The sequence below is a fragment of the Canis aureus genome, chromosome 5 (assembly GCF_053574225.1).
Source record: "Canis aureus isolate CA01 chromosome 5, VMU_Caureus_v.1.0, whole genome shotgun sequence".
NCBI lineage: Eukaryota > Metazoa > Chordata > Mammalia > Carnivora > Canidae > Canis > Canis aureus.
This window is the reverse complement of record NC_135615.1, coordinates 78,071,978-78,097,109: the sequence shown is the minus strand read 5'-3', so window position 1 is coordinate 78,097,109 and position 25,132 is coordinate 78,071,978. Positions and strand designations below refer to the sequence as shown.

The window sequence follows — 25,132 nt, the reverse complement described above, 5'->3', positions numbered from 1 at the left end:
GTCCTCAGCGTCCCGAACACCATGACGGGAGGAGGAAGAACGATTCACTGTTTCCCAAACGTGCATAACTTGGAACCCTTTCTTCATGCTCAGGGGACTAGGGTTCCACGGAGCACATACTGGGGGCACCCACACCGAACCTACCGCCTTCCCTGGGCGAGCAGCCAACGAGCTCTGCTTCAGCGAGGCTTTGGATGTGAGATAGGGCCCGTCAGCGACACCACCGCCGCCACCACCACTGCTGCCACGGCCACCACCGCTGCTACCACCGCTGGCACCACAGACACCACGGCCACAGGGGTTTTGAAAAGGGAGCTCTGAACACAGAAAGCCCCGAGGCCCCACGCAATGAAGGGCTGGTCGAGGAAAGGCAGGCCAGGTGACACCAGGGGTATCTTCTCTCCTCGGGGAGAAACACTGTCAGAGCCTGAGAAAAGCCAGACAGAAGCCGCCCCGTCCCTCCCTGCCAGCAGCCTGGCCTCTGGGGAGATGAGTCCTGTTGGAGGGGACAGAGGGCATGGCCCAGCACCTGGTCACGCTGGACCCCGAGGACCATGCAAAAGGTCACAGGGTCCCTGCACCCACGAGAGTGGGTGGGAGCTGAGGTCTCTGCGGGGAAGTTCAGCTGCTGGCGCTCCTCGGGCGGCAGAGTGGGCCGGGAGGGACTGAGAAGGGCTTCCAGCTCTCCCCACCGTCGGGGTAAGCCCCTTCCCCTCTCCAGGCCTCGGGCTCCCTCGGTCACATGAGGAAGCAGGCCTAGAACACTGCTTTCCAGGCTGTCCTCGGCGCCTCGGGGACCACTTCAGACAGCAGGTGACTGGGTGGGGGGACAGATAGAACTTGGGCCCCCTCCCCCAAATACTTGCTTCAGTGAAAACAAATCCACCTTTTTCCATTTTATATTAGGACCCTCCACATAATACATCCGGTGTGGCCCCTGGTTAGCTGGGTGCAGGCCGCTTTACCCCTCCATGCCTCTCCGTTTCTCATCTGTAAAATGGGCATGATAGTTCCTGTTAAGAGTATCTACCTCATGGGATTGTTGTAAGGATAAGACAAAAATGTAAAATGCTACAAATAGCACCAGCACCCAGTGAACGTCCGATGTTTGCTGTTATTTATCAAAATATTGCAAGATTTGGGCAGCCCCGGTGACGCAGCGGTTTGGCGTTGCCTGCGGCCCGGGGTGTGATCCTGGAGACCTGGGATCGAGTCCCACGTCGGACTCCCTGCAAGGAGCCTGCTTCTCCCTCTGCCTGTGTCTCTGCCTCTCAGTCTCTCTCTCTCTCTCTCTCTGAATAAAATAAATAAATCTTTTTAAAAAATATTGCAAGATTTAACCAAAATACTATTACTTGATTGGCATAAGGGTTTCACTGCTCATTAAGAAGTTTGAAAGCTCTCAACTAAAACGATCCCAAAGGTTCCCTCTGCCTTTGACATTTTAGGACACTGAAATCCCAAAACCTTAGGTTTGTAGAATTCTAGGCTATGCCTCCACCGGCAAAGAGGGCGAGGCTCGCAGAGGTAATCACGAAGTGAGATCCAAGCCTTAAGGAGTGGCCTGCAGGGAACTGCCCAGCACAGGGTCGCCATCATCCCCATCATCAATCATCATCATCATCATCATCATCATCATCATCATCATCTATTTATACTTCCCCTGACACCCTCTTCCAGAAAAACTCAAAGCCGCTTACAAAGATGTACACATAATAGCAGGAGAGAATGAACAAAACATACGTAAGAAAAGCTCACAAGAGCAAGCTGACAGTCTGGAGGGAGGTGAGTAGATAGACAGTATGTGCTGAATTCTGGAGGTCTGGGAAAGCAACAATTCATTTGGCTCTGAGCTCTCCAGTGGCCAATGGGAGGAAGGAAACCTGACCAGTCCCTGGATTCCATGTCCCAATGAGATCAAAACAAACCCGTTGCTTAGAGGAAGCACAACTATTCCTGATACCGAGAGCAGAGAATGTCTCAAGGGCAAGGTCTGTCTGGTGCCCTTCTTCCCCCTTGCCAGTGGAGCTGACATCCCGTAGGGGTCCATGGACTGGGACCCCTTGAGGCTGAAGTCAGGGGCAGAGGCTACAGCCATCGAAGATCCAGGAGGCTGGAATAGTCGTCCAGAGCCTGCCCTCAGCATCCTTGGCCTGGGCAGGATTACCCATCCCTCCCCAAACGTGAACACAGCCAGTGCCCAAAATAGCCAGAGCACCAGAGGGTGCCAGGAGGCCCCGGGCAAGGGACATGGCTAGGCCTGCCCACAGCGGAGGGCCCAGTGGGCCAATGCACACACGTCCCTGGCGCACAAAGGAGCACCTTCACTCAGGCACACAGCCCTCCTTGGGAGTCCCCCACCCACGGAGCTCCCCCTTCAGCCAGCACGTTGCTCACGCAGAACCAGGCAGCGCTCCGCCCTTCCCACAGGCAGCCTTTCTTGCAGGAGCCAAATGGAAAAGTCTGCCCAGAAACACCACCCCTGCCATATAGGAAAGACCTCCTCCTGCTCCAGGATCAGCCTCCTTCAGCATCCTCCAGGGTCCCCCCGCTGCAGGCCAAGACAATGGGGGCTATTCTGGGCTGCATGGGGTATTTAAAGCTCTGGCTGGGCCTCCTCCCTGGGGAACAAGAAGCCTTGACCTAGGCAAGACCTTCCTGAAATTGTTGCTGCCCAGACTGTGATAGCTGCATCCCAACCTCTCCTGCCAGGCCTTGAGGCCCTGAGGGATGCAGCACCAGTGTCGCCTCCTCTAAGGAGCCCACGGGACCACTGCTCAAGACCCTCAGGAGAGCTGGGTCTTGGGCTCTGCTCCGCCAGTGACCTCAGCCCATTTTCTCGTCTGAAAACGTGGATAATACAGCAGTGTGTATAAAAGTGCTTGGCGGCTTCTGTGGTTAAGATGAAGTTCTGTCTCCCCAGCCACCGCGTGGGATAGAATGTAAGCAAGGATGGGAATTTTGTTTGTTTTGTCTCTGCTCTTTTTCAAGCACCTGGCACACAGTAGGTATCAAATAAATATTTATTGACTGGTATAAATATTTGTGGAATGTGTCTGTAACCCCCATGAGCCAGCCACGGTGCTGGGTGCACAGGTGGCCAACAGTCCTTGAGGATAATATTGCTAGATCTCAATTTGGGTACTTAGAACACTCCAGGCCATATGCTAAGTATTTAACATTGATTCTCTCATTTTAATTTGCTCAATAATCCTAAGAGGTAGGTATTATTCTTATTTTATAAGCAAGAAAATGAGAGTTCCGCTCCAAGCAGTTAAGGAGTTTGCCTGGAAGGGCGCCTGGTTGGCTCAGCTGGTGGAGTGTGCAACTTGTGATCTCAGGGTTGTGGGTTCAAGCCCCATCCTGGGCGTAGAGACTACTTAAATAAATAAATCTTAAAAAAAAAAAAAAAAAAAAAAAGCGCTTGCCTGGAATCCTCAAACTACTAAGTGGCCAAGGTGATAGGCCCAGGAACCTCAAAGTCTCTATTGTCCTACACAACACGGTCTAAAGAAAGGCAATGGGGTAGGCACTGGGCCAAGAGCTGTGTGATTTCAAGCAAGTAGCTTGGCCTCTCTGGATCTGTTTTCTCTTCCGTAAAAACGGGCTCATTAATTCCTATTTCTCCGTGTTAGTAGGATCAAAGGAACTCAGGGATGCAACCCTGTCCTCCGTATTAGCCCCAACCTCTCCCTAGGGGCAGGGCTGTGAAGGATGGTGGGAAGATGTCCTTCGGGAGGAGGGAGGTGCCCACTGCTGGCTTTGGAACAAAGCTCAGCAGCTGCTGACAACAGCTGGTAAGAGTTCTGGGCCTGGTCCAAGCAGGGGGAGAAGGGGCGAGCTGAGAAGTCACCTCTGGCCCTTCTCTATCACCCTTCCCTGCTGACAGCTGCTGGGGCACCGGGGGCCAAGGGCCGCACAGCAGGAGGGGGTTGGGAGCAGCAGGGCTGGGGTCACCTCAGTCCTCATGCTGCCAACTGCTCAAATCCCAGGGTCCCTGGCCCTGCTGGGCCCACTGGCCAGGACTCAGGCCTCATTCCTGTAGCCCTTTACCCAGTTCCTGGGGGAAGTCTGGGCAGGGGAGGGAGGGGTTGGAGCAAAGGTCTATGGGCCGAGGATGCCTTGCCTGGAGCCTGGGTGCCCCAGAGACCCTGGCTGGGAGGGGGGATGGGCAGGGCCAAGTGGGCAGGGGGTCCCGGGAGAGGCCTCGTGCCATTCCTGGCAAATGGCCGGGGGTTGCAGGCCCTGCAGGGAGCCTTCTTGGAGCCTGTGGACCTGGTCCTGCTCTCCCCACCCCAGGCCCCTCTCAGCCCCACAGCCCTGCACAGTGCCAACCCTTTCCAGTTCCCTGCAGCCCACGCGGCTCTCCCTCCTCTGAACTCTTGCATCCCTATAATTACGCCTGGCCATATTTTCCAAGGCGAATGTGGAGAAACAGTTTAACAAAGGATCCCTGGGCCACTTCCAGGTGTCAGAGGCAGCCTGGGAGATGTAGTTTGGATGCACAAGTATTCCAAGTCTCGGGCACGGTCACAGTTTTTCAGGAAGCCTATTTTTATTTTATTCATAAATCAAAGCCATCCTAGGAAATGTGTGTTGGTCACATGCCACTCCACGGCACTTGGAGCTGACCACACGCCCTGAGCCTGGTAACTGCCTAGCTGTGTAGCCCTCGGCAAATCACTTGACCCCTCTGAGCCTCTGTTTTCCAGTCTGTAAAACAGTAATAAAAATGACCCCCTTACAAGACCGCTGTGAAGATTTCACAGGACAACCTGTCACTTCCTCCCTCCCCCGCCCGCCCCCCACCCATCCAAGAGCTCATGGGCCCAGAGAGTGAGCTTTCCAGAAACCCGCCGCCAACCCCCCAACCCTGGGGAAGAATAATTCCTGATATGCCTGCCCCCCTTCCCCTCTACCAGGTGAGGTAAGGCTCAAGCTAAACCTGCCTGGGAAGCTTTCCAACAGATTCCTGGGTCCCAGGCTGCCAGGGCTAGGAGGGATCACCTGGCCCAAAGTTCTCTCTTTTGCCAAAAGAGAGCCCAGAGAGGGTAAGGAAGGACTTCAAGGAAGACCAGCCAGTATGGAAGAGCCTGAGTTCAAATCCCATTCTGTGACACAGCCCACTGGGTCAGTTCCCCCTTAGCTTCATTTTAGTGACACCCCCCCACCCAGGTGCTGTTAAAAGGATGAGTTGGATCATGTGTGTGAAGGATAAGACAGATCGTGTACGGAGAGTACTTAGAGAAGCGCCGGGTGCTCAGAGAAGATATGGAAGCTCCAAGAAGACAAGTCCTGGCAAGTCGATGGTAGAGGCAGACACAGGCCCCTTCTCCTTCCATCACGTCACCTCCTTCCCCTCCTTCCCCAAGGCTGGGGACTCCGGGAGGGTGGCATTAAGCTGGGGCTGATCAGGCCCTGAGACCCTGGTCTTGACCTCTGGGACTTACAGCTGGTCCCTCCAAGCAGGTCCTAAGCCGCAGGCAGACCAAGGCCGAGGAATGGGCAGGGCTGGCAAGCCAGGGGTGCATGTCCTTGGCAGGGAAGACCTGATCTCCCAGGGACTCGGGTTACCGGAAATGGTAAATCTCCCATTGCCTGCCACCTCCGACCAGGAATGTCTGTTGCCTCAGGGAACATCCTGTTCACTTGCCCCCAGAGAGACAAGGGATAGCCCAGGACCTGGGCCCCCCTCCGCTCCCTACCCCACCCCTGAGGTGTCCAGTTAGCCTCTGGGGCTCCCCAGCCAAAGGGTACCTGTCATTCTGGGGCAGTGAGAATGGTTATAATCAACCGATCACAGGAGAAGAGAGAGCTGGAAGGGGTGCCCCCCAAAAAAAGATTGAGAACCACCCTACGATCTGGTCCATTCACTCCTGTCAAATGTAGAGTCCGAACCCCAAATTTGGGTAAAAGTTGTGATCTCGTTACCCCGATGCTGGAGGTAGCACAGTGGGAACTTTGGGGCAGAAGTAACCTGGGTGGAAGCCCGGCTCCGTGACCCTGCAGCTGGGGAGCTCTGGGCGAGTCGCTGCAGCTCGTGTCTGACCAGTGACAAGGCTGCGATGGGGACTCTATGAGATTCATGGAGCTGAGACGGAGTTGCTGGGCACAGAGCCTGGCGCAGGGCCCGGGCCCAATTAATGGTGGCTCCGAGAAGCACCCGGTGGAGGAGGGAAATGACCAGTCATTGTTAAGTGTGCAGGTATTATGCGTCACATGTGTTTTCTGCCCTCATGGAGTCAACATTCAACTTGGGAGTCAACTGGACCATAAACTACTATTTGTCAAATGGTGAGAGAGTTATAAGGAAAAACACAGCGGGGGGTCGGGGGGCAGGGACCATCGTGGTGACACCTGCTATTTTACAAGGCCAGTCAGGGAAGGTGACAGCAATGGGAAGGCAGCGAGTGCACAGGGGAAGGGGACTCCAGGAACAGGGAACAGGAGCTGTATCTGCACCAAGGCAGCAGTATCCTTAGGATGTTCCAGAAACAGCCAGGAGGCCAGTTGCCTAATGCTCACAACTCTGCCCTGAGAGTGAGGTATAATTATCCCCATTCCCCAGGGGAGGCCCAGGACACTCAAAGAGGCTTGCCCCAGGTCACGGAAAAAGTGGCAGGGCCAGGATTCCAACCCTTTTTCTTTCTTTTTCTGTAAAGATTTTATTTATTTATTCATGAGAGACACAGAGAGAGAGGCAGAGACACAGGCAGACGGAGAAGCAGGCTCCAGGCAGGGAGCCTGATGCGGAACTTGATCCCAGGACTCTCGGATCATGGCCTGAGCCAAAGGCAGACGCTCAACCGCTGAGCCACCCAGGCATCCAACCCTTTTTCTCAGCTAGATATCCAGGGGTTACTGTCCCCAGAGCTCCCACAGGGAGAGAGGCAGGATGGGAAAGGCTCCTAAGGTGATCAAGTCAGAGTTCTGACTCCTCCAGACTGGCTGTGTGATGTCAGACATCACATCTCCTTGCTGGGCTCAACGGCCTCGGCCCTCGTGGACAGAGATGCCTGTTTGTCCACCTCCCAGCTGATGAGGGAAGGAACCACCAGGAGAAGGAGGACAGAACATGACACTCAGAGGTGACCCTGAGCTTCTCTGGCATCTCAGACCCAGTGTTCCTCCCCAGACGAGTGTGAATGGCGCGTGCAGACCCTACCAATCTGAATCGCCAAGGGTGACTTCCTGCCAGGCACCCAAGAGTGTTCACCCTGCCCAGGCCTGCCCGGGCCTTGTCCCCACTCGGTGGGGTGTCCGAGATCTGGCCACTGTTGTCAATCTGGCCTGCACTCCGGCTCCAGGTGTCAGTCATGCCCCTCATCCCCAGGACCCAGCCCAGGGACAACTCCTGGTGTCCTGACCAGGCGGAGGCCCATGATCAGCCTTTGTAACCAGGGGTGCCAAGTTAGGCCAGCCCTTGAGGGCACTGTGCCAGACCCTGAGGCCCAGCCAAGTGCAAACAACATGCTTGGTGCCCAGATACAGGAGTGTTAGAGCGGGCAGGCTGCCCACTGCCCCCGTCACAACAAACCATCATCTCTGTCCTGCCGAGAGGGGCCCAGGCACCTCAGCTGGGAGCAGGGGACTGCCAGGGGAGGCCTCCTCCCCCACCTCCACGCCCAAGGAAGGGCAGTGGGAATCTCGGAGCCTGGACATGGAGATTCCAGATGCCAGCAGCTAAACAGGCAGATCTGCAGAGACAGCTGAGGGGAGTGGGTGGGAAATTAAGGAGGAAGGGGGGACTTTTTTAGCATTATGGGTGGAGTCAGGGGAGGGAGAGGGAGAGCTCCCCAGGGACTGAGGAGAAAGTGGGGAAGGTACAGAGGGACAATCCTGTCCACCTCTATCAAGGCCTCCGCAGCTTGTGGAGGAGGGGCTCCCAAACCAGGAAGGGGAACCAGTCACAACAGCCACCCCTTACTGAATGCATAGGCCACCCAATGGAACTTTCTGGAGAGATGGAAATGTTCTGTCCAATAAGGTAGCCACTAGCCATCTGTGGCTACTGAGCACTTGACATGTGACTGAGGCCTCAGAGAAACTAAAATTTTTTATTCAAAACTTTGAATTTCATTTTATTTTATTAAATCTTAAATTTATTAAACAGCCATCGAACTGGACAACGCAGATCCCACCATCACCAATCTTTTAAAGCGAGCCACGGAGGTAGAGCTGTCTCCACTCTACCAAGGAGGAAACTGAGGCTTGCCCAAGGCCACACAGCTGGTAAGCCGCAGAGGGAAACCAGAACCCAGGCCTGGCCTTCCACTGTGCTCCCCACCCAGTGTCATTGTCAACGCTGGAAAAGACTCACGGAAATTGTACATGTGTGGGTGATAAGGCTGCCCAGTTAATCAGGACATCAAGTCTCTTGCTTTTGGCCCAAATTCTGTCGGCTATGCCCGTTATCACACATTGACCAGAAGCTCAGGCAGACCATTTATTAAAGTCTTTGATTTCTTGACATGAAAAAAAGTCAAAGCGGTGATGGAATAATCCCAGCTGGCGGAGGAGCCAGTCTTGGAGAAAACTGGAAATCTTCAATGACAAGAAAGCTGGACTTGGCCTTCTTGGCCTTATCTCCGCAGACCCCACGCAGCCCCCGGCCCCCAAATGCTGTCCCCTCTCACGGGGCACATTTCCTCCCTCTAGGCCTCCAAGAAGGCTGTTCCCTCCTCCTAGAATGCTATGCCTACGCCTCGCAATCTAATCTACTCCGTCCTCCGAGGCCTGGCTAAATTACCACCTTGACTCTGAGGTCTTCCGGGACCCCCCACAAAGACATCCTTCTCCCGCACACATCCATAGGACCTCATTTCTTCTAACTTTTACAGGACTAGAGATCCGGTCTTAATTATAGCCCCTTGAGTAAATGTCTCTAACTGTCCTGCTGGAACCAATGCTTCCAGCATTGAGGACAAACACCAGGATGGGTTTTCTCACCATTTACATGTATTTTAACCTCAGGATACATCCCAATGCCGAGCAGCAACTAGCAGATAATAAACATTTACCAAAGTGAACTGAATTATAATAGTGGCTTAGAAATTTGGGGACTCAATTTCTTATGGCTCTGTCCTCATGTCTTGTGATCCCAACAGACGGGTCCCCCTCTTATTCTGGACCCTCAATATGCACACCTGTAAAATGGAAGGCAGTAACGGTACCTGCTTGGTTGGGAGATTATTTGTACTTATTATATGTATTTAACAAACACTATGTGCCAGGCCCTTTGACAAATATTATTTTCATAACAATCCCATGAGATAGGTATTATTATTATTATTCTCCCATTTTATAGAAGAGAAAGAAACAGGCAGTGGAATTTAATAGATAAAAGAGAGAATGCAAGTGTGTGGCACGTGTCAAGTGGTACACAAAGTGTAGTTAGCATTTTCATTTCTGGATAATAAAGAGTCTACAGAATTGGGGGAAATTTAGAATACTTCCTTGAGGCTGGGCACATAGTAAGTGCCCCTCAAATTATTTGCTGCTAGATGAAGTCAGTCTCAAATGTACCAGGGATGTGCAGGGTGACCCTATCTAAGGCCGGGGCAGGCCCTGCTCTGACCCCCTGACTGTCAGGCAGCGGCCACTGTCTGTACCACTATCTCTACATTGATAGAGAGCCCCTTCCCTGTCCCTATCTTTCTCCAAGGACAGGAAGAATAGAATGACTTTGGAATGATCCCTCGTCTAGCTGTGCTGATCCCATGGGTGCATGCAGATAGGAGGGTATGATTAAGTCTCAAAGGCAGGAGATACTCTTGACTTTCTCCAGTCCAGCCAGGGATTTTGACATATCTCCCCGCAGCCCAAGCCCAGTCGAAAAAGAGGAGAAGAAAGGACAGATCCAGGGAAGAGAATGAACATGAATGGAGCATCTATGCTGGCCATCTCTCCATGCCTCAGTTTCACAACACATGACAGTGATTCCCACATCACAGGGGTAGTTTTCAAGATAAAATTAGACCGTGTATGTAAAGCAGAGTTTCTCCGACGGGGATCTCTTGGGGATCCTGTAGGTCTGGATCAGTAGGTCTGGATAAGGCCCTGATTCAGTAGGTCTGGATAAGGTGCCAGCGGCTGGTGTGTGGACCATCCTTGGACTCAGAACACCACCTTGCACAAGTTATAATAAAAGTTAGCTCTGCATTCTCTTCTAGAGATTTAATCCTTAAGGAACATCTCCAGGGGGCTGGAACCATGTTCACTACTGGTAATTTCAATACTGATAATACCTCAGGTCCACTGAAGTGGAGTGACTTGCCCAAGCACAGAAGGCTAGAAAGAGGCAGAAGCAGGATTCAAGGCCAAGTCTGTGGATCCATCCTCCCCATGCATCACGCCACCCCAAGCCCCACCCGCCTCAAGCAGCAGCCAGAGGCACAGAGCTGAGGACACAGCAGCCCTGCCCCTTCACCACATTGCCAGCCCCTGCTGGGCCAGCCAGGCCTCCGGGCAGGGGCCCAGGCTCCCCCAAAAGAGGCCCTGAGCCATCACCTCCACCACCCCCCCAGTGGCCTCCCCCTCCATCGCCTTATAAAGTGACTCGAGCAGCTCTTCTCCAAGTTGCAGTTAATTTTATATGGAGCGAACCCACTGTCCTCTCACTGCGGCCTCAGCCCCACAGCTTCACACATTCCTTCTGGAGCAACATTACCTAATTTAACCATAGCCCCTGCTCTCCAGGGCTCTCAAAATAGCAGCCGCCAAGGGGGGGAATATGCCCTAATGTTATCAAAATAAACAATTATCCCTCCTCCCCCACTCAGCAGGCACCAACCTCAGGACCCAGCCTTGGGGGGGTGGACAGGGAGCCGGTGGGGGGGGCAGTGAGGGGGCCTGGGGGAGACCCAGAGAGGCTGCCAAAGCCCTGTTCTCTCCAGCCAGCCAGCCCTCTCATACATGACCTCTTCAAACATGTTCCTGGGATCTCCCCATGCCCTGCCTCCTCCCAAATCCACCAGCCACAGGCCCAGAACCCACGGGCCACTGTGGCCCTGGTTTTACCCAAGACTAGGATTCAGCTTTCACTTTCTCCTGATAATAAAAATTATGATAATAACAATTGTTTCCATTCCCCAGGAATTAATCATGAGCTACAAACTTTCTGCAAGTTGGCTTGCTGATGCCCACAAAGGATTGGTTGTCTCTTGTTTCAGACGAGGAAATGGGTGCTCGGAAAGGTAAAGTGACTTATCCAGGGTCACACAGCCAGGGTTGGGGCGGCCAAGCCCAACTGCCCCAAAGCCCTACCCATCATAGCACCTTCCACCTGGGACTCCTGGGACTCCCCTGCAGGGTCCGAGCCTGGGTGAGGAGGAATACAGGGGTTCTTCTGTGCTGGCGGGTGGGGGGGGGGGCTTGCTCACCTGGTATATTATTGTAGGGTCTGCTCACATGGCTGGCAACAAACCACAGGGGCCTATTTTGCCTAGCTCACATTTCACCCAGATCCTATGGGCCCTAAGTCTGTCCCCAGGGCCCCAGGGGCACAGCTGGCCTGTCAATCTGTGACTCCAAGACCCTACTCCCTGTTCACCATCCTCCCCTCCCGCCCCTGGCCCATGTGCCTCAGAACTGTGCTGCCACATTAAAGCAGGGAACACCCAAGCCACTTGCTGACATACCTTGGGTGCAACCAGTGGTTAAGGCGCTGCGAGGGCGGGCCTCCCAGTCCCCTGCTGCCCAGAATAATCATTAACTGTGGCAGAGCCACGACAGAGAGCAGAGGCAGGAGCCCCAGTGGTGGTGAGGGTGCTGAGGCCCCTGGAACTCCAGGGAGTGGCTTGGACCACCCGGCTTGCTGAGGCTGGCCTGGAAAGATTAACCTTGTATCACTAGGGCAGGTGGCCTGGCCGGTGCCTTGGGGACACTTACAAGAGCCCGAGCCTCCTCTTCACTCACAACCTGTCCTGCCCCACTCCCCTCTCAACACTATGAGGACCCCTAAGTGAAAGGTGCTGGACAGAAGGATGGACCCTGGGGCCTGGGCCTTTCTCAAAGCAGGAGAGAGGTGTGCAGAACAAACTGGAGCCTTTGGGTTTACCTAGGACCAAATACCAAGAGGCAATCTTCAAAGGGAGGGAAAGAAAATCATAAAATAATGGTTCCTGTTATTTGTCAACTGTCTCTTCCAGCTATAGGAGATTTATATGATCTCTAATCTTCTCTAAAATCCCACCAAGAGGGTATTACCATTCTCAGCTGACAGATGAGGTTCAGAAAGGCTAAGCCACCAGCCCAGCATCACAGAGCAGTAAGTGATGGAACAAGGATAAGACTCAGGGCTGTGCCTCCCGCCCATGACACTATCCCAAAGTACAACCTGCAGAGTTAAATGGAGCAGAATAAACAGAGGAGGGGGCTAACAGGCAACTGAAAGAGCCCCCTGAATCCTAGCCAGAAACCCCAAGGATGCTCCCCTCCCCTTCCCCCCCACAATCTGGATGTACCAAGTAAAGGTAGTCCCTGGGGCTTCTAGCACCTGTCAGGGCAAGAGCGGAGCCTTCTGGAAGATGGGGGGGGGGGCATGTGAAGCTACCTGAGGACCTCTTTTGGAGTGCTGGAGGGAGGAAGGTGGGACCTACAACCCCCTCCCTCCGGAGTCCGTCATCCTCCTCCTCCTCCACCAACGTTTAGAGTTGAGAATTCCCTTCGGTTGCTCAGGTGAAACCAAGGTGAGGCCCCGGCAGGCTGAGAGCTTTGATCTTATCACACATTCCTGCCCCAGCCACCCCTTCCCTTCTCCCCACCTCCCCGCCCAGGCTGACTTAACCCTTTCCTCCACTTCCCGAAATCAAAACCAGGACAGAGCTCGTCTTCCCCAGAAGAGGGAGGAGACAGGAAAGAGAAGGAAGGTGGAAAGCAGGGCCCACGCTCTTCACTCAACTCCACATCACACAACCCCAAACCCGAGCCCTGTGCGCTGCTTCCATTTCTCCTAAATTCAAATAACCAGACTCAGCCTAAACAGCCCCCGCGATTTCCCCTGCATCCACGAGCTCATCTGAGACTCCCAACAAAACCGGCCTGCTCTCTTCTCCAGCCCTGGGGGTCTTCTCTTCTGCCCTAGCCCAGGGGGGAGCTGTGTCCCCAGGTCCCCTCTTCCTACATGGGAAACAGACTGAGAAGCCACGACTAACAAATGGGGGCTTAGACAAAATAATGAGACTCTAGGTAGCTCCCAGAGGTTGCATGGCCCTGAAAACCTGCTCTTGCAGACCTCTCCCCCAGACGCCACACTTTTTATGGACTAGTCCACCACCCAGCTGGTCTCCCTAGCAGACTGTAAAGCTCCATCAACCCCTGGCTGGATTACACCCAACACCGGGCTGGGCATAGAACTGGCACTCCATAAATGTCTGCTGGATGAATGGATGGTCCCATTTTGCATCTGGAGGAAATGAAGCTCAGAGAAGTCAAACGATGTGCCCTGGATCACACAGGTAGGGCCAGGAGGAGTACAGGAACCTCGTGACCCCTGAACTACTGCTCATTCACTCAACTGACAATACCCCAGGTGTTAGCTCAGCAGCAGGTACCCAAGGGCACGGAGGGAGACTGATGTGGGCAGGCCGCCACAAGAGGGATCCCAGGTGCGCAGGAGAGGCCAGGTTAGATCTAAGGGAGCAGCTTGCCATCTCCTCCATCTGTTCCCTGGCTCGGGGCCTGGCACCTGTGGGGGCTGGTAGCGTCAGTGAAGGAAGATGTGGAGTTGGTAACGAGGTGGCTACCTCCCCGGCTCCAAAGAATGCCCCGACGGGAAGCTACAATTTTCTCCAAGAACTCAAAGTTCTGTTCCTCTGGGTTGGCAGGTGGCCAAAGAGAAAGGAAGGAGTCCATTTTGTGGATAGAAAAATTAAGGCCCAGAAAAGAGGGTCAGTAGCCGGCTGGCAACTAAGTGGAAGCCCAGGCCTTGACCTCCGGCCTCCTGGTCTGGCCAGGTAAAGGGTGGGGGGCTGGGATGGATGTCACCTCAGCTATCTTGGTGGCTTCCTCTCATTCTTTTCCCCATGTTAATGACTCCAGCAGCAGGCCCGGGCTTCCTGCCCACACACTTGACAATAATGTGAATCTAGGGACAATGGGGGCAGATGACTTCTAGACCCCTGCCCCGGATGCATTCCTCCTTCACCAGCCAAATCCTCTACGCTCTTTAGGTCTCGCTGCCTCCAGGAAGTCTTCCATACGCCTCATGCCAAATGGATCTTTTCCTTCCCTGACTACCTGCTCTTGTCTGTACTCTGAGTGGCACTGGGTGCTTATGGCTCATGCTTCCTGCCTCTGAAGGACCCAGAGATTCTGGCGAGGAGGGACCCTGCCTCTAATTTCTCCCAGGAGGCCTGACAGATGCGGACTCAGCTCCTACCTCCCTCTGCACTTGGCTGTGTGATCTTGGGCAAGTCACTGCTTTCCACTGAGCTGTTTCCCATGGGAAAAGAAGGGATAATCCCAAATACATGGGAGAGTGGACAATGCAGATAAAACACCCAGTACAATGTCAGCCCACAGTCGGTCCTCAAGCAATGAATGAACGAGAAAATGAATTGGATGAAAAAATTCCTGACTCTTCCACTGTACAGGGATGCTCAAATGACACAGTTTGGGCCTTATATGTAAATCACGCCTCCCAGCTGGGCCGTGTGGTTCTGTGCCTTGTATTTCACCCAGGTCCCCAGGATGGAGGTGGGCACACGGCTGGCTCCCAGCAGGCCCTGTCCGGCAAAAATTCACTGAACTCCAAATGACAAAACCTGTAGGCCCCACCTGTAGGAGCCTGGGACCTGACTGAGCAGGATCCAGGTTCCCAAGGGTCTCAATCCCAGGAAAAGCCAAATCCATCTCCCTGGGGAATGTTATCAGTAAGTTGGGATGGAGGCCAAGGGGCAAAAGGCACCCAAGTCTCCCAAGTAGGAGTGAGATAAGCCCACATGGCAGATATACAGTTTGCTGTATCCTCTGTCAAGGCCAGCCCAGTCTGCCTCCACCGCGTGGCCTGTCCTATGCCAGCCCTCCCCGACTACCCTCTCTTTATACCCAACGGGCTGGATCCACTGAGGGGGAAGGATGACAGCTTTGGAGGCAGACAACCTGGGCCCCACTCCCTAGTATGTAGCTGGGCCACCTACTAGACAGATGAATTGGGCCAGTCATGCCCCTGCTGTGCCTCAGTTTCCCCCTCTGCAAAATGGAGATAATAATGCCAACCTTGAGATTTCTGGGAGGATTATATGCAATAATGCCAGCAGGAAGAGGGCCCCGTGTGGGGCTTGGCTGAAGATAGGGTGGTGGTTCTCAACCAAAAGAAGGCGTGCATGCTCACTGAGCAATGGCTAACGATCTAGGTGACTGAGGTCATTGGGGAGGAGACCCTGAATGTCCCAGGGCAGAGAAGACACTGGTCTGTCCTCAGGAAACTCCGAGGTCTCTGTTCTTCTGGCCCAAGGGTCACAGGAAGGCAAACAGAGGAGAGAGAGAAGAGCCTGTGGAGTGACAGAGGCCACTGGGGCCAGGATTTATGAAGCCAGAATCTCAATCCATCCAGCCAAGAAGAGGCATGATCCCAGTTCCCAACTATTTGAAAACTGGAACCGCCAAACAAGTAGGGGGGATGAGTCAGCTGGGGTGAGGAGGAGAGGCCAGCAGCAGCAGGAGGTGGAGGCCAGAGCTGGCTCCTTGGGGGTGAGCATGGGGAGGCGGGGAAGGGAGAGATGGGGTCAGGGACCCGGAGGTGGGCTGGGAAGGGGCCAGAGGCAGCTGGGAATTCCCAGCCCCATGCCAGGAGACCATCTGTGAGGTCACCCAAGGCCACCTCTGAGGTCCTCCCCCTGCCAAGCCCCAGGCTGCCTCCCCCAGCCCACTGACGGGGACCAGGGGGAAAGATGGGGAAAGATGCCAGATGTGAAAAAATGAAACACCTGGACATGACACACCCTGGTGGGGAAGAGGCATGTCTCTACCCAGCAGCCCAAGGCCAAGGCGACAGGTCACCACATACTTGTGTGTCTCTTCCCCTTAGCTTAGCCCTGCTGCTTTTCTGAGGGTCCACGGGGGTCAGAGCGACGGCTGTGCAGCCCTACCATCCCTGGCAAGGGACCCGCTACGGGCTCCCTCGGGGCTCCCCGGGCAAGGTCTTCTGTCCTCTAGCACCGGCCTGAAGGAGGATGTGGCTGGGATGGGGTCCCAGGAAGCCCCCTCGCCAGTCCTGCTAAGATGCACGAACATCCTCTCTGCACCCGTGGGAGCTACTTGGCCACACCACTTGTTGCTCAGAGCCCACCAACTGCACACATCTGGGAAGGGGACAACGCGTCCACAGGCTCCAGCCTTTCCCAGGCCACACCCTGGGGTGTGCTCCCCTCCTGCTCCCCCACCAGGAAGGAGCAATCAGGGTGGAAGGGTGGACTCTGTCCTGCAGCTGTGGCCTCAGTGGGGGAAGGGGGGCAGTGACAGATCAGATGCAGTTACATCCAGGGCTCTTGGACTTCGAGGGAGCAGAGAAGCAGCGGCTTCCATTGGCTCGGTCACTGATTCCACAAGCAGAGCGCGGGGCCTGGTAAATAGTTGGCAGCAGTTTTGATCAGGAGAAGGTGTACCGTGCCGGGTGCTGGGAACCCTTAATCAAATATCACTCCGGCCTTGCCCTCAGCAGGAACAACACGAACAGAACAGCCACCATTACGTTTCACACCCTGAGTGAGGTGCATCCGCAGGGTCTCACGTCCATTGGGCAAACAGGCATCATGTTCCCTATTTCTGACCTGAGGCCCAGAGAGATGAAGCAACTTGCCCAAAGTCACAGAGCCAGTTGGAGCCGAGCTAAGACTTGTGGGCAGGGCCCTCTGAGCCCAGTGCCCTTGATCACAGTGCCCGGAGAAAGGGGCTCCGAGTCCGCTGAGGAACCAGACAGCACTGTGGGCGTGCCAGCGTGTGCCACACGCTCCAGGTCTCGGCAGAGAGCAGTGGCTGGAAGGACAGGTCCCCCTGAGCCTGGGCGGCCAAACCACCCCCTCTGCAATCCTCAGCAAGGAGCCCGGGCCTTCTTGGCCTGCTGGCTTCTCCCAAGGCCATTAATTTATTCACTTGATAAATGTCCACCTACTGTTGCCTAGCACCAGGCAAACTGCAGTGAACAAGATCTGAGGCCAGGTCCTCATGGAGCGTCCATGCTAGACTGGGGGGAAGGCAGTAAATTCTAAATAAGCACATAAATATCTAAGCATGAGCTCAGGCTGTCGGGTGTGAAGGGACCAGGGCCTGCAGCTCCTTAGATGTGCATTGGGAAGACCCCCCCTCCCCCCGGCACCAGCTCCCTAGGCCAGTGTAGAGGCCCCAGCTCAGGCTGGGAGCGCGTGTGGTGTGGGAGGGGGGCCGACTGCTGTCGCTCTGAGTCAGGCAGGGCCGCCCCATCCCTAAGCCTTCCCCTCCAACGCCTCCTGGAGCGTTCCCATCGTAGTGGCCCCCCCCCCCGCTTCTTCTGGACGCTCATCCCACAGACTGGAGACTTCCCTGACTCCTCTTCTGTCCCAGCCCAAACCTCATCCATCAGCAAATCCCATCGGGCCTAACTTCAAAATATATTCAACAATCAACTGCTTCTTCCCACTTCCATCGCCCTGGTATGAGGTCCCATTGTCTCCGGCCTGGACCTTGGCTCTCTGGCTTGTGCCCTTGACCCTCCACATCCTCTTCTCCGCACAGCAACTAGAGTGGCCTCTCATCTCACTCAGAAGCAAGTCCAGAGGCCTTCTCATGGCCAAGGCTCGGCACATGGACCATGCTCCTCCTCACTCCCACTGCTCCAAACACGTGGGCTTCTTGTTTTCCGCAGATATGCTGAACACCTCTGGGCCTTTGCACTTGCTGTTCCCTCTACCTGGAGTGCCCTGTCCCCAGGCCTCTGAAGGCCTTGCACCCTCACTTTCTTCAGTTGCTTCTACTCAAGTATCATCTTCTCAGAGGCTTTTCCTGACCGCCCCGTCCTACCTCATCACTCTCTCTATCCTCTTCCCTGCTTTCTCTTTTCCTCTGAGTACTTCTTGCCATCTGACATATTATATTTATTATCTGTCTTCCTGCACTAGCTATATTGCAAGTAACACAAAGGGGGGGGGGGGGAATTTGACTTTTTGTTCCCTGCTGTAATCTCAGTGCCAGGAACAAGGTTAGGTCCTTAGAAGATGCTCAACAAATACTTGCTGAGTGAATTTTACATCCACCATGCACCTGTAGGGGGACTTTAGTCTGTGGGACATTTAGTCACATACATCACTGGTCCATTCATTCATTCCCCACACACTGCAGGCTTTTTTGGACCAGGTACCCTCCCCACCCCAAAGCCAGAGCAAGGGCTGTGGTAGGTGGCCAGGAGCTGGACCTCAGGACACCTCAGGGATGCCACAGAGATGCTCTTAGGTCCCTGCAACTCTGGCACAGGGGGCCATGGGGGAAAGGAGGGAAGGGTGGGTTCTGGGGGCGGCTGATGCTCGAAGGCCCCACATTCCCAGGCCTCAAAAAGCAGCCTTGTTCCCGGGGCTCTCAGGCTTTCTTGATGGTGCCCCTAGCCCAGCCACCCCCAGCAGCCACAAGCCACTCCCTTCTCAAGGCCACTATTGACAGGGACCCAACACCAGCAGTGAGGCTGGCGGCTCCCCGCGAAGTGAGTTCCACACATTCTTCTAGGTTTCAGTCAGCCAGCCTGGGCGCTGGGGTGGCCGGGACTGGGGAGCAGGAGGGGGCAGCAGGGCCAAAGAGGCCAGGGCCTGGGTTGGGGCAACATTCCAGCAGGGCTGGGATCCTCAGCCCAACCTCCCTCTTCCTGGAAGGAGGGTGATGGGGACAAGGCCAGGGTGGGCCCTGGGAGGCGAGGGCACTGTGCTCGCCATATCCTTGGGAAGCTGCTGGGGGACAGGGTCAAGTTCACCCATTGGCTCTCCAGCCTGATGTCTCACAGCTGGGATGGACTGGGGAGGGGGGCCATGGGCCAGAGCTGAGAGCCCTTCCCACACATCCCAGTAGTTGAAGATCCAGGATCTACATGTCTGGCTTCCAAGTGGCCTCTCAATCATGGCTCTGTATCCTTCCACATCTTGGGCAGCCCCTCCGAGAGTCTCCCCATGAGGCCAAGGAGCCTTGAAGCCTCTGAAGACTCGCTCTAACCCTGAGGCCCCAGGGAACAACCATGGTAACCCCGTGAGAGATCCATGCACGGTGGCTAGCCTTTCTTCCCCCCTCACTCCCCGTACAGGGTAGGGCCCAGCCTGGCCCCCTTGGGCCTAAAAGCCCTGGGATTAACTCAACCTTCTATAGGATCTCAGGGAATATTTGATGAGGAAATTAACTAACAAACCTGCAAATAAACAGGTAATCCCACAAGTGGCCACCCTGGAGTTCCATCTTTCTAGGCTCCTGCCAGGACAGGCATCTCCAGGAGGCCTCGTGGACGAGACATATCCACCCTGAGTGCCTCTGTCCCTGAAGCCAGACCCAGATATTCCTTGTCTGAGGCAGCCTCTGTACGACCTCAGACCTGAGTTCTTACTTTTATCAACATCAGTGACAACAGTTTTATCAACATTAGTGCCTGCTATAAGCAAGTGGGCTGCTAGGCAGAGTGGTGAGGAGAGAAGTCTGGTTTCAAAGCCTGGCTCTTGGTACCACCGAGGATATATGTAGGTGACCCACTGGGCAAATTATGGAACTTTCTTTTTTTTTTTTTTTAATTTATGATAGTCACACAGAGAGAGAGAGAGAGAGAGAGAGAGAGGCAGAGACATAGGCAGAGGGAGAAGCAGGCTCCATGCACCGGGAGCCCGATGTGGGATTCGATCCCGGGTCTCCAGGATCGCGCCCTGGGCCAAAGGCAGGCGCTAAACCGCTGCGCCAGGGATCCCAATTATGGAACTTTCTGTGCATCAATGTCCTCTGCTTAGAGAATGAGAACCATACTAGGAGCTATGGCTTCGTGCATTCAACAGATATACTGAATGAGCACCTACTACCTGCCAGATGCTAAAGATAAAGCAGCAGCAAACAAAAATACGCAAGGTCCTGTTCTCATGGAGCTTAAATTGATTGGGGGGGGGTGTAAATAAATAAACAAATACTTATAGATAGCGACAAGAAAAAAAATAAAGCAGTAAGGGGACAAAGAGTGTTGGGCAGAGTAGTCAGGGACTTAAAGGAAGGGAGGCAGAGGGTCACATAGATATTTAAGGGACAAACGTTCTAGGTAGAAGGAACAGCAGATGCAAAGGCCCTGAGGTGGGAGTGTGTTTGGCATATTGGAAAAACAAAGACAAGTGTGGCTGGAGTGAGTAAGCAGGGGGAAAGTTGGCAAGAAGAGAAGTTTGAGAGGGAGCAGGGGAGGCTGGATCCCAAAGGGCCTCGTAGGCTATATTAGGGCAGGGGCTTGAGTCTGATGGTGAGCAGCAGGGGGAATGTAGGGAGGATCTGACACGTGAGGATTTGTTGAGAAACTCTGTGTCTGGCAAACAGTAGGCACCAATAAATGTGAACTGTCCATATGATTTTTGTCAGCATCTGGCCTGGCAGCCCAAGACTTACCTCCCTACCACTGCAAGCCCTGAACCCAGTCACCTTCTGCCACCTTCCTTCCACCCCTCTCCCCGGCTGCACCTCAGATCCACAGATCCCAACATGCCTGCGCTCAGACTAAGAACAGGTCCGGGCCGAGCCAGGTGGGGGCCACTACTCCCCAGACACAGGGAGCTGGGCCCCATGCATGGAGGGGTGGGGGTCCCTCTCTGCCCCTTCCAGCCTCCACCTCCCTCTATGGCCTGTAGCCCTCCCTCTAGAAATCCTCAAGGCATACTCACAAGCTCCACCTCCCCACAGCAGGTCTGGAGCAAGAGGGGCGGGGGCTGGGGCAGGGGGGTGGGCAGGGCAGTCAGTTATGTCCAGGGAAGGGCTGAGGTAGCACGACCCCAGGGGGGGAAGGGGAGGCTCCTTTAGCTCCTCCATTTCCCCTCCGCCCACAGCCTCCCTAGTGAGGAAACCCAGCAGAGGCAGGAAACAGGTATCTCAGTGACTTCCCTCCTCAGTCCTGAAAAACACCGTAATCATGGCAGCCCCCTCAAGATTCCTGTCTCCTGGTGGGGCTGGCCCCAAGAAAGGAAGGGCTAAGGCCCCAGCAGGAAGAACAGGGATCAGCAGGCCAAGGCAGGCACTGAGTCACCCAGGCCTGGCCCCCACCCCGAGCAAGCCTCTCCACCTCCTCTGAAATTACTCCCACACTTAATCACAGACCACTGCTTCCTCTGCCTCCTGCCCCCAGTGAGGTCTCGAGCTCCCTAAGGACCACCTTACCTTCCTCTATTGGCTTGTGGATGTGAACCAAAGGGCGGAAAAGATAAAGGACAGTGTGGGTGAGGAGGAACCCAGGGCTTGCTGGGGCCCTGGGCTAGGAACCTGATTTCATGTAAAATATACAATGAACTTCTTATCCCATTTTACAGATGTGGAAACTGAGGCCGAGGAAGAAGAAATTGCCCCATATCACAGGCTAGAAAATGACTGAGCTGGGATTCAAACTTCTTGGGTCCAAGCTCTTTCCAGCTCTCCGCCATCAGCGTGGGGAAGGACTCAAGTGAAGACCTTGGTGTGGTTGCTGAGGAGACTATAATCCTGCAGGGTCGGAACTGCCTGTTGACCCATCTCAGTTCTGGGAAAGCAAAGACGGGGCCTGTTCCTGCTCACCCATAAACCCCAACCCCTAGCACAGTGCCAGATGCACTGGTACACAGTAGGTGCTTAGCAACAGCTGCTGAATGAATGAACCCCTGAACTCCCACTGACTGACTGTCATGGAAGGCTGCTCAATGAAGATATGTTGAATGAACAAGTGAGTGAGACGATTGGCTGCCATCTGGAATTTCTGTGTAAATTCCTCCAGCACACAGCACATAGCTCCACCCTCCTCCTCACTCGGCCCTGTGGAACCCTGTGGAACCTTGTGGATCCCTGTGGAACCTCGCATCCAGGAGCTCTCAGCAGGGAGCAGAGCTGGGGGAGCTGCAGAAAAGGAAGACATCCTATGTGCTAGGTTCGTGCCTACTTTCTGGAAAGTAAAGATCAAGTTTGGATCAAGCCTGGGAAGCAAGTGGATGGGCATCTGCTGGATACCCTGGGGTGAGAGGCTGAGGTGGGGAGTGGGGGAGGAGAGGTTCTAGGCGGGTGGGGCATGTGAGCTGAGGGGTCAGGCCCAGGGTGGGGGTTAAGGAGTGACTCAGGAGGGCAGAGGTGAGACACAGCGGGCCAGGCCAGGACAGGGATTCAGTCACTGGGTAAACACTGGCTAAGAGAAAGTCCCTCTCTTGGCTCTGAGAAGGGGCTGGGGGTAGGGGGCGGGGGTTAGGGACAAGAACGGCCTAGGACCACCTCAAAGAGGGTGGGGGTAGCTGTGTGGTTCTCCAGGGCAGGCCCAGCTCCCAGATGTGCCCCCACCCACAGCTGCCACCAGCTGCCTGCCCACTGACCCCGCCCCGCCCTTCTGGAGTTCACTCAGGTCCTCGGAGCGTCCCTGGTCAAGCATTCTTTGCACCCGCCCGTCCAAGCTCAGAGCAGGGAACCTGGCTGTCGGGGCAGGCCTCCCCTGCACCTGAGGACCCCGGAAGAGGAGAGCTAGGAGACCGACCTAGGTCCCGTACCAGGCACTCTCAGGCTCCTTCCACGCAGTCCTGCCACGCACCTTCCAGCTCGACACTTCGAGGCCAAGCATTCTGAGTTCTCTTTGGGCTTGCCCGAGGTCACACAGCTCCGGGGCGAGGAGCAGGGATGGATTCAAGTCCGGGGGTAGGGCTCCAGGGCCCGGGGAGCGGGGGGGTGTCCACACACACCTCACTTCGGTCCGGAATGGCTTTTCAACTTGTGCCTGCCTGGTCCTAGCTCCCCAGGGGGCCGGACGGCCTGGTAAAGTTCCAGCGAGGGCTGATAGGCTCCCCATCACCAGTGAGTGCCCCCTCTCCAAGTTGGCACAGAAAAGGGTGCCCCGGCCCGGCCAAGTTCCCGCCCTGCTCCAAGTTTCTCCGCCTGGTCCCCAGGAATGGCAGGCCGGGCCATGCCCAGCGCGACCGGGAGGCTCCGCAACGTGGCCGGGCGACCCGGGGGCTCTCCCGCGGGCCGGCCCCGCCCCCGCCCCCACGCGGGGCTCCCCGGGCGCCTCTCGCCACCGCCCCACGGCGCAGGGGGGCGCAGGCCCGTGCCGGCCCGGGGTTCCCCCCCCCCGGCGGGCGCCCCCGTCCCGGGCCGGAGTCCCGGCCAAGTTGGCGGGCGCCCCCCGCCCCGCACACTCACCGCGAGCAGCCGCCCGTGCAGCAGCAGCGCCAGCAGCAGCGCGCCCGCCGCCCGCTGTCCCATGGCCCGGCCCGCTCCGCTCCGCTCGTCGCTCGGCGCCCGCCCGCAGCCGCCCGCTCCCAGCCTGCGGAGTCCTCGGGACGGCGCGGCCCGCTCCGGCTCCCGCTCCCGCCGCCCCCGCCCCTCCCGCCGCCCGCCCCGCCCCGCCCCGCCCCCGGCGCCTGGCCCCGCCCCGGACCGCCCCGCCCCGCCCCCGGCAGGCCCCGCCCCCGGCAGGCCCCGCCCCCGGACCGCGGGCGCCGCGAGCCCGAGCCCGAGCGGCCGCGCTGCCAACTGGGCCTTTGTCTGGGCCCCCAGCCCCCTCGGCGCGGGCCGCGGCCCCGCCCGGCTCCCCGCCAAACCCGGCCTGGAGTGCGGGATGGGACGGGGCCCGCTGTCACCCCCTCTCACCCGGGACCCCTCACTCGGGCCGCTAGGGCTCCCGCGCTCTCGCACACGCGCGCACACCCCGCGCTGGCCTCCCCACGACCTCTCACACTCGGCCTCGCCCCCACCCCCACCGGTGCACACCTGCAGACCTCACGCCCTCCCGCGTTCCCGCGCTCGCCCGCTCTGTCTTCAAAACTGTCACCCGCAGGGTGACATGACTTACACACACACGCCACCGCTCAGGTTCCTACTAACTTTTTTTTACGCAGACTCACAAGTGTGAATCCCCAGACCCGAAGCATCAGGACGTGTTTTCGCACACAAATTCGCCTGTGCCTTATACACAGGCCCGTATCATCGGCTCATGCACGGGTTGGCTTGTCTTTTTTGCATTTTTCTCCCGCACTAACCACAGCGCCTTACAGCGGGCACTTGAGAGTGAGCTGAATTGCCCCGCACACACGCACCATTTTCCCCATAAACCACGACACATCAACTTGTATTGACATACATCAGAGACCGAGTGCCAGAGACACACCGTTCGCACACCCAGGCCCAGACACAGATGCTCCAGTGGCAAATCCCAGTCCCCGCTGATCCACCACTGACACAGACCCACAGACAGCACACTTGGCCATGCCACTGGGCCTCTCTGCCTGCACTCAGGTCTCCTCTCTGCCTGAAAATTTCCAGGGCAACCCAGGCTGCTGATGGGTGGAGAGAAAACTGGTGTGTGTGTGCGTGTGTGCATGTAGCTTAGAGGAAAACCTTTTGAGTAATGATGGAGGGGAATAAAAACTGAAGTTTCCATTGTTTCCTATGAGAGTTGCTAGGTTCCAGGGACTCAGGGCTGGGTTTGAGGCCAGGAGTGAGGTGAGCTGTGGACAGAAGGAAATGCCCAGCGACCTAGGCGGCACCAGGCTGGGCTCCGGAAGGCGTGTTCCCTGTGATAGGAGCCTGCAGGCTCCCAGGCACTCTGTGGCCTCCCATCCAGGCACAGGGGGGTGGAGGTGGGGGACAGACTAAGAGAATGTTAGCATCCTGACCCCCACCCCCAGGTAGATGTTCCATTCCCCAAAGATTGGGTTCTTCGCCCCTTGGGGTATATTTCTGGGGGACCAGCTTAGAGCTGTAAGGGGCAGAAACTACATCTGCAGTGGCTTGGCCAACTACCCGGCGCTGACCCAGATGCCAGGCACAACACTGAGTGAAGGCTGTTACTGCTCCAAACAGCAAGATACAGGTAGATGAAGAGGGGTTGTGTGATCTTGGCTCTGAGTGACCCCTAATCTGGTGGAGGCAAAGGGCAGGATATAGTCTCTGTCCTTGTGTTGTTCTCAGCCTGATGGGGAATCCTGCCTGTACCACCTTGCCATGT

At 55.9% G+C, this 25,132-nt stretch overlaps 1 protein-coding gene across 5 annotated transcripts in view; it reads right to left on the bottom strand.

Annotated features, from left to right (window-relative positions):
• The window catches only part of HSPG2 (heparan sulfate proteoglycan 2), a 98,804-nt gene extending 75,318 nt beyond the window's left edge, over positions 1 to 23,486 (bottom strand). For all 5 annotated transcript variants that reach the window (XM_077899232.1, XM_077899234.1, XM_077899236.1 and 2 more), the window contains exon 1: positions 23,326 to 23,486. In XM_077899232.1, the coding sequence (XP_077755358.1) occupies positions 23,326 to 23,388 (63 nt within the window). In that variant the 5' untranslated portion in view covers positions 23,389 to 23,486. The remainder of the gene's footprint in view (positions 1 to 23,325) is intronic.
• Between the last annotated feature and the right edge of the window lie 1,646 nt (positions 23,487 to 25,132).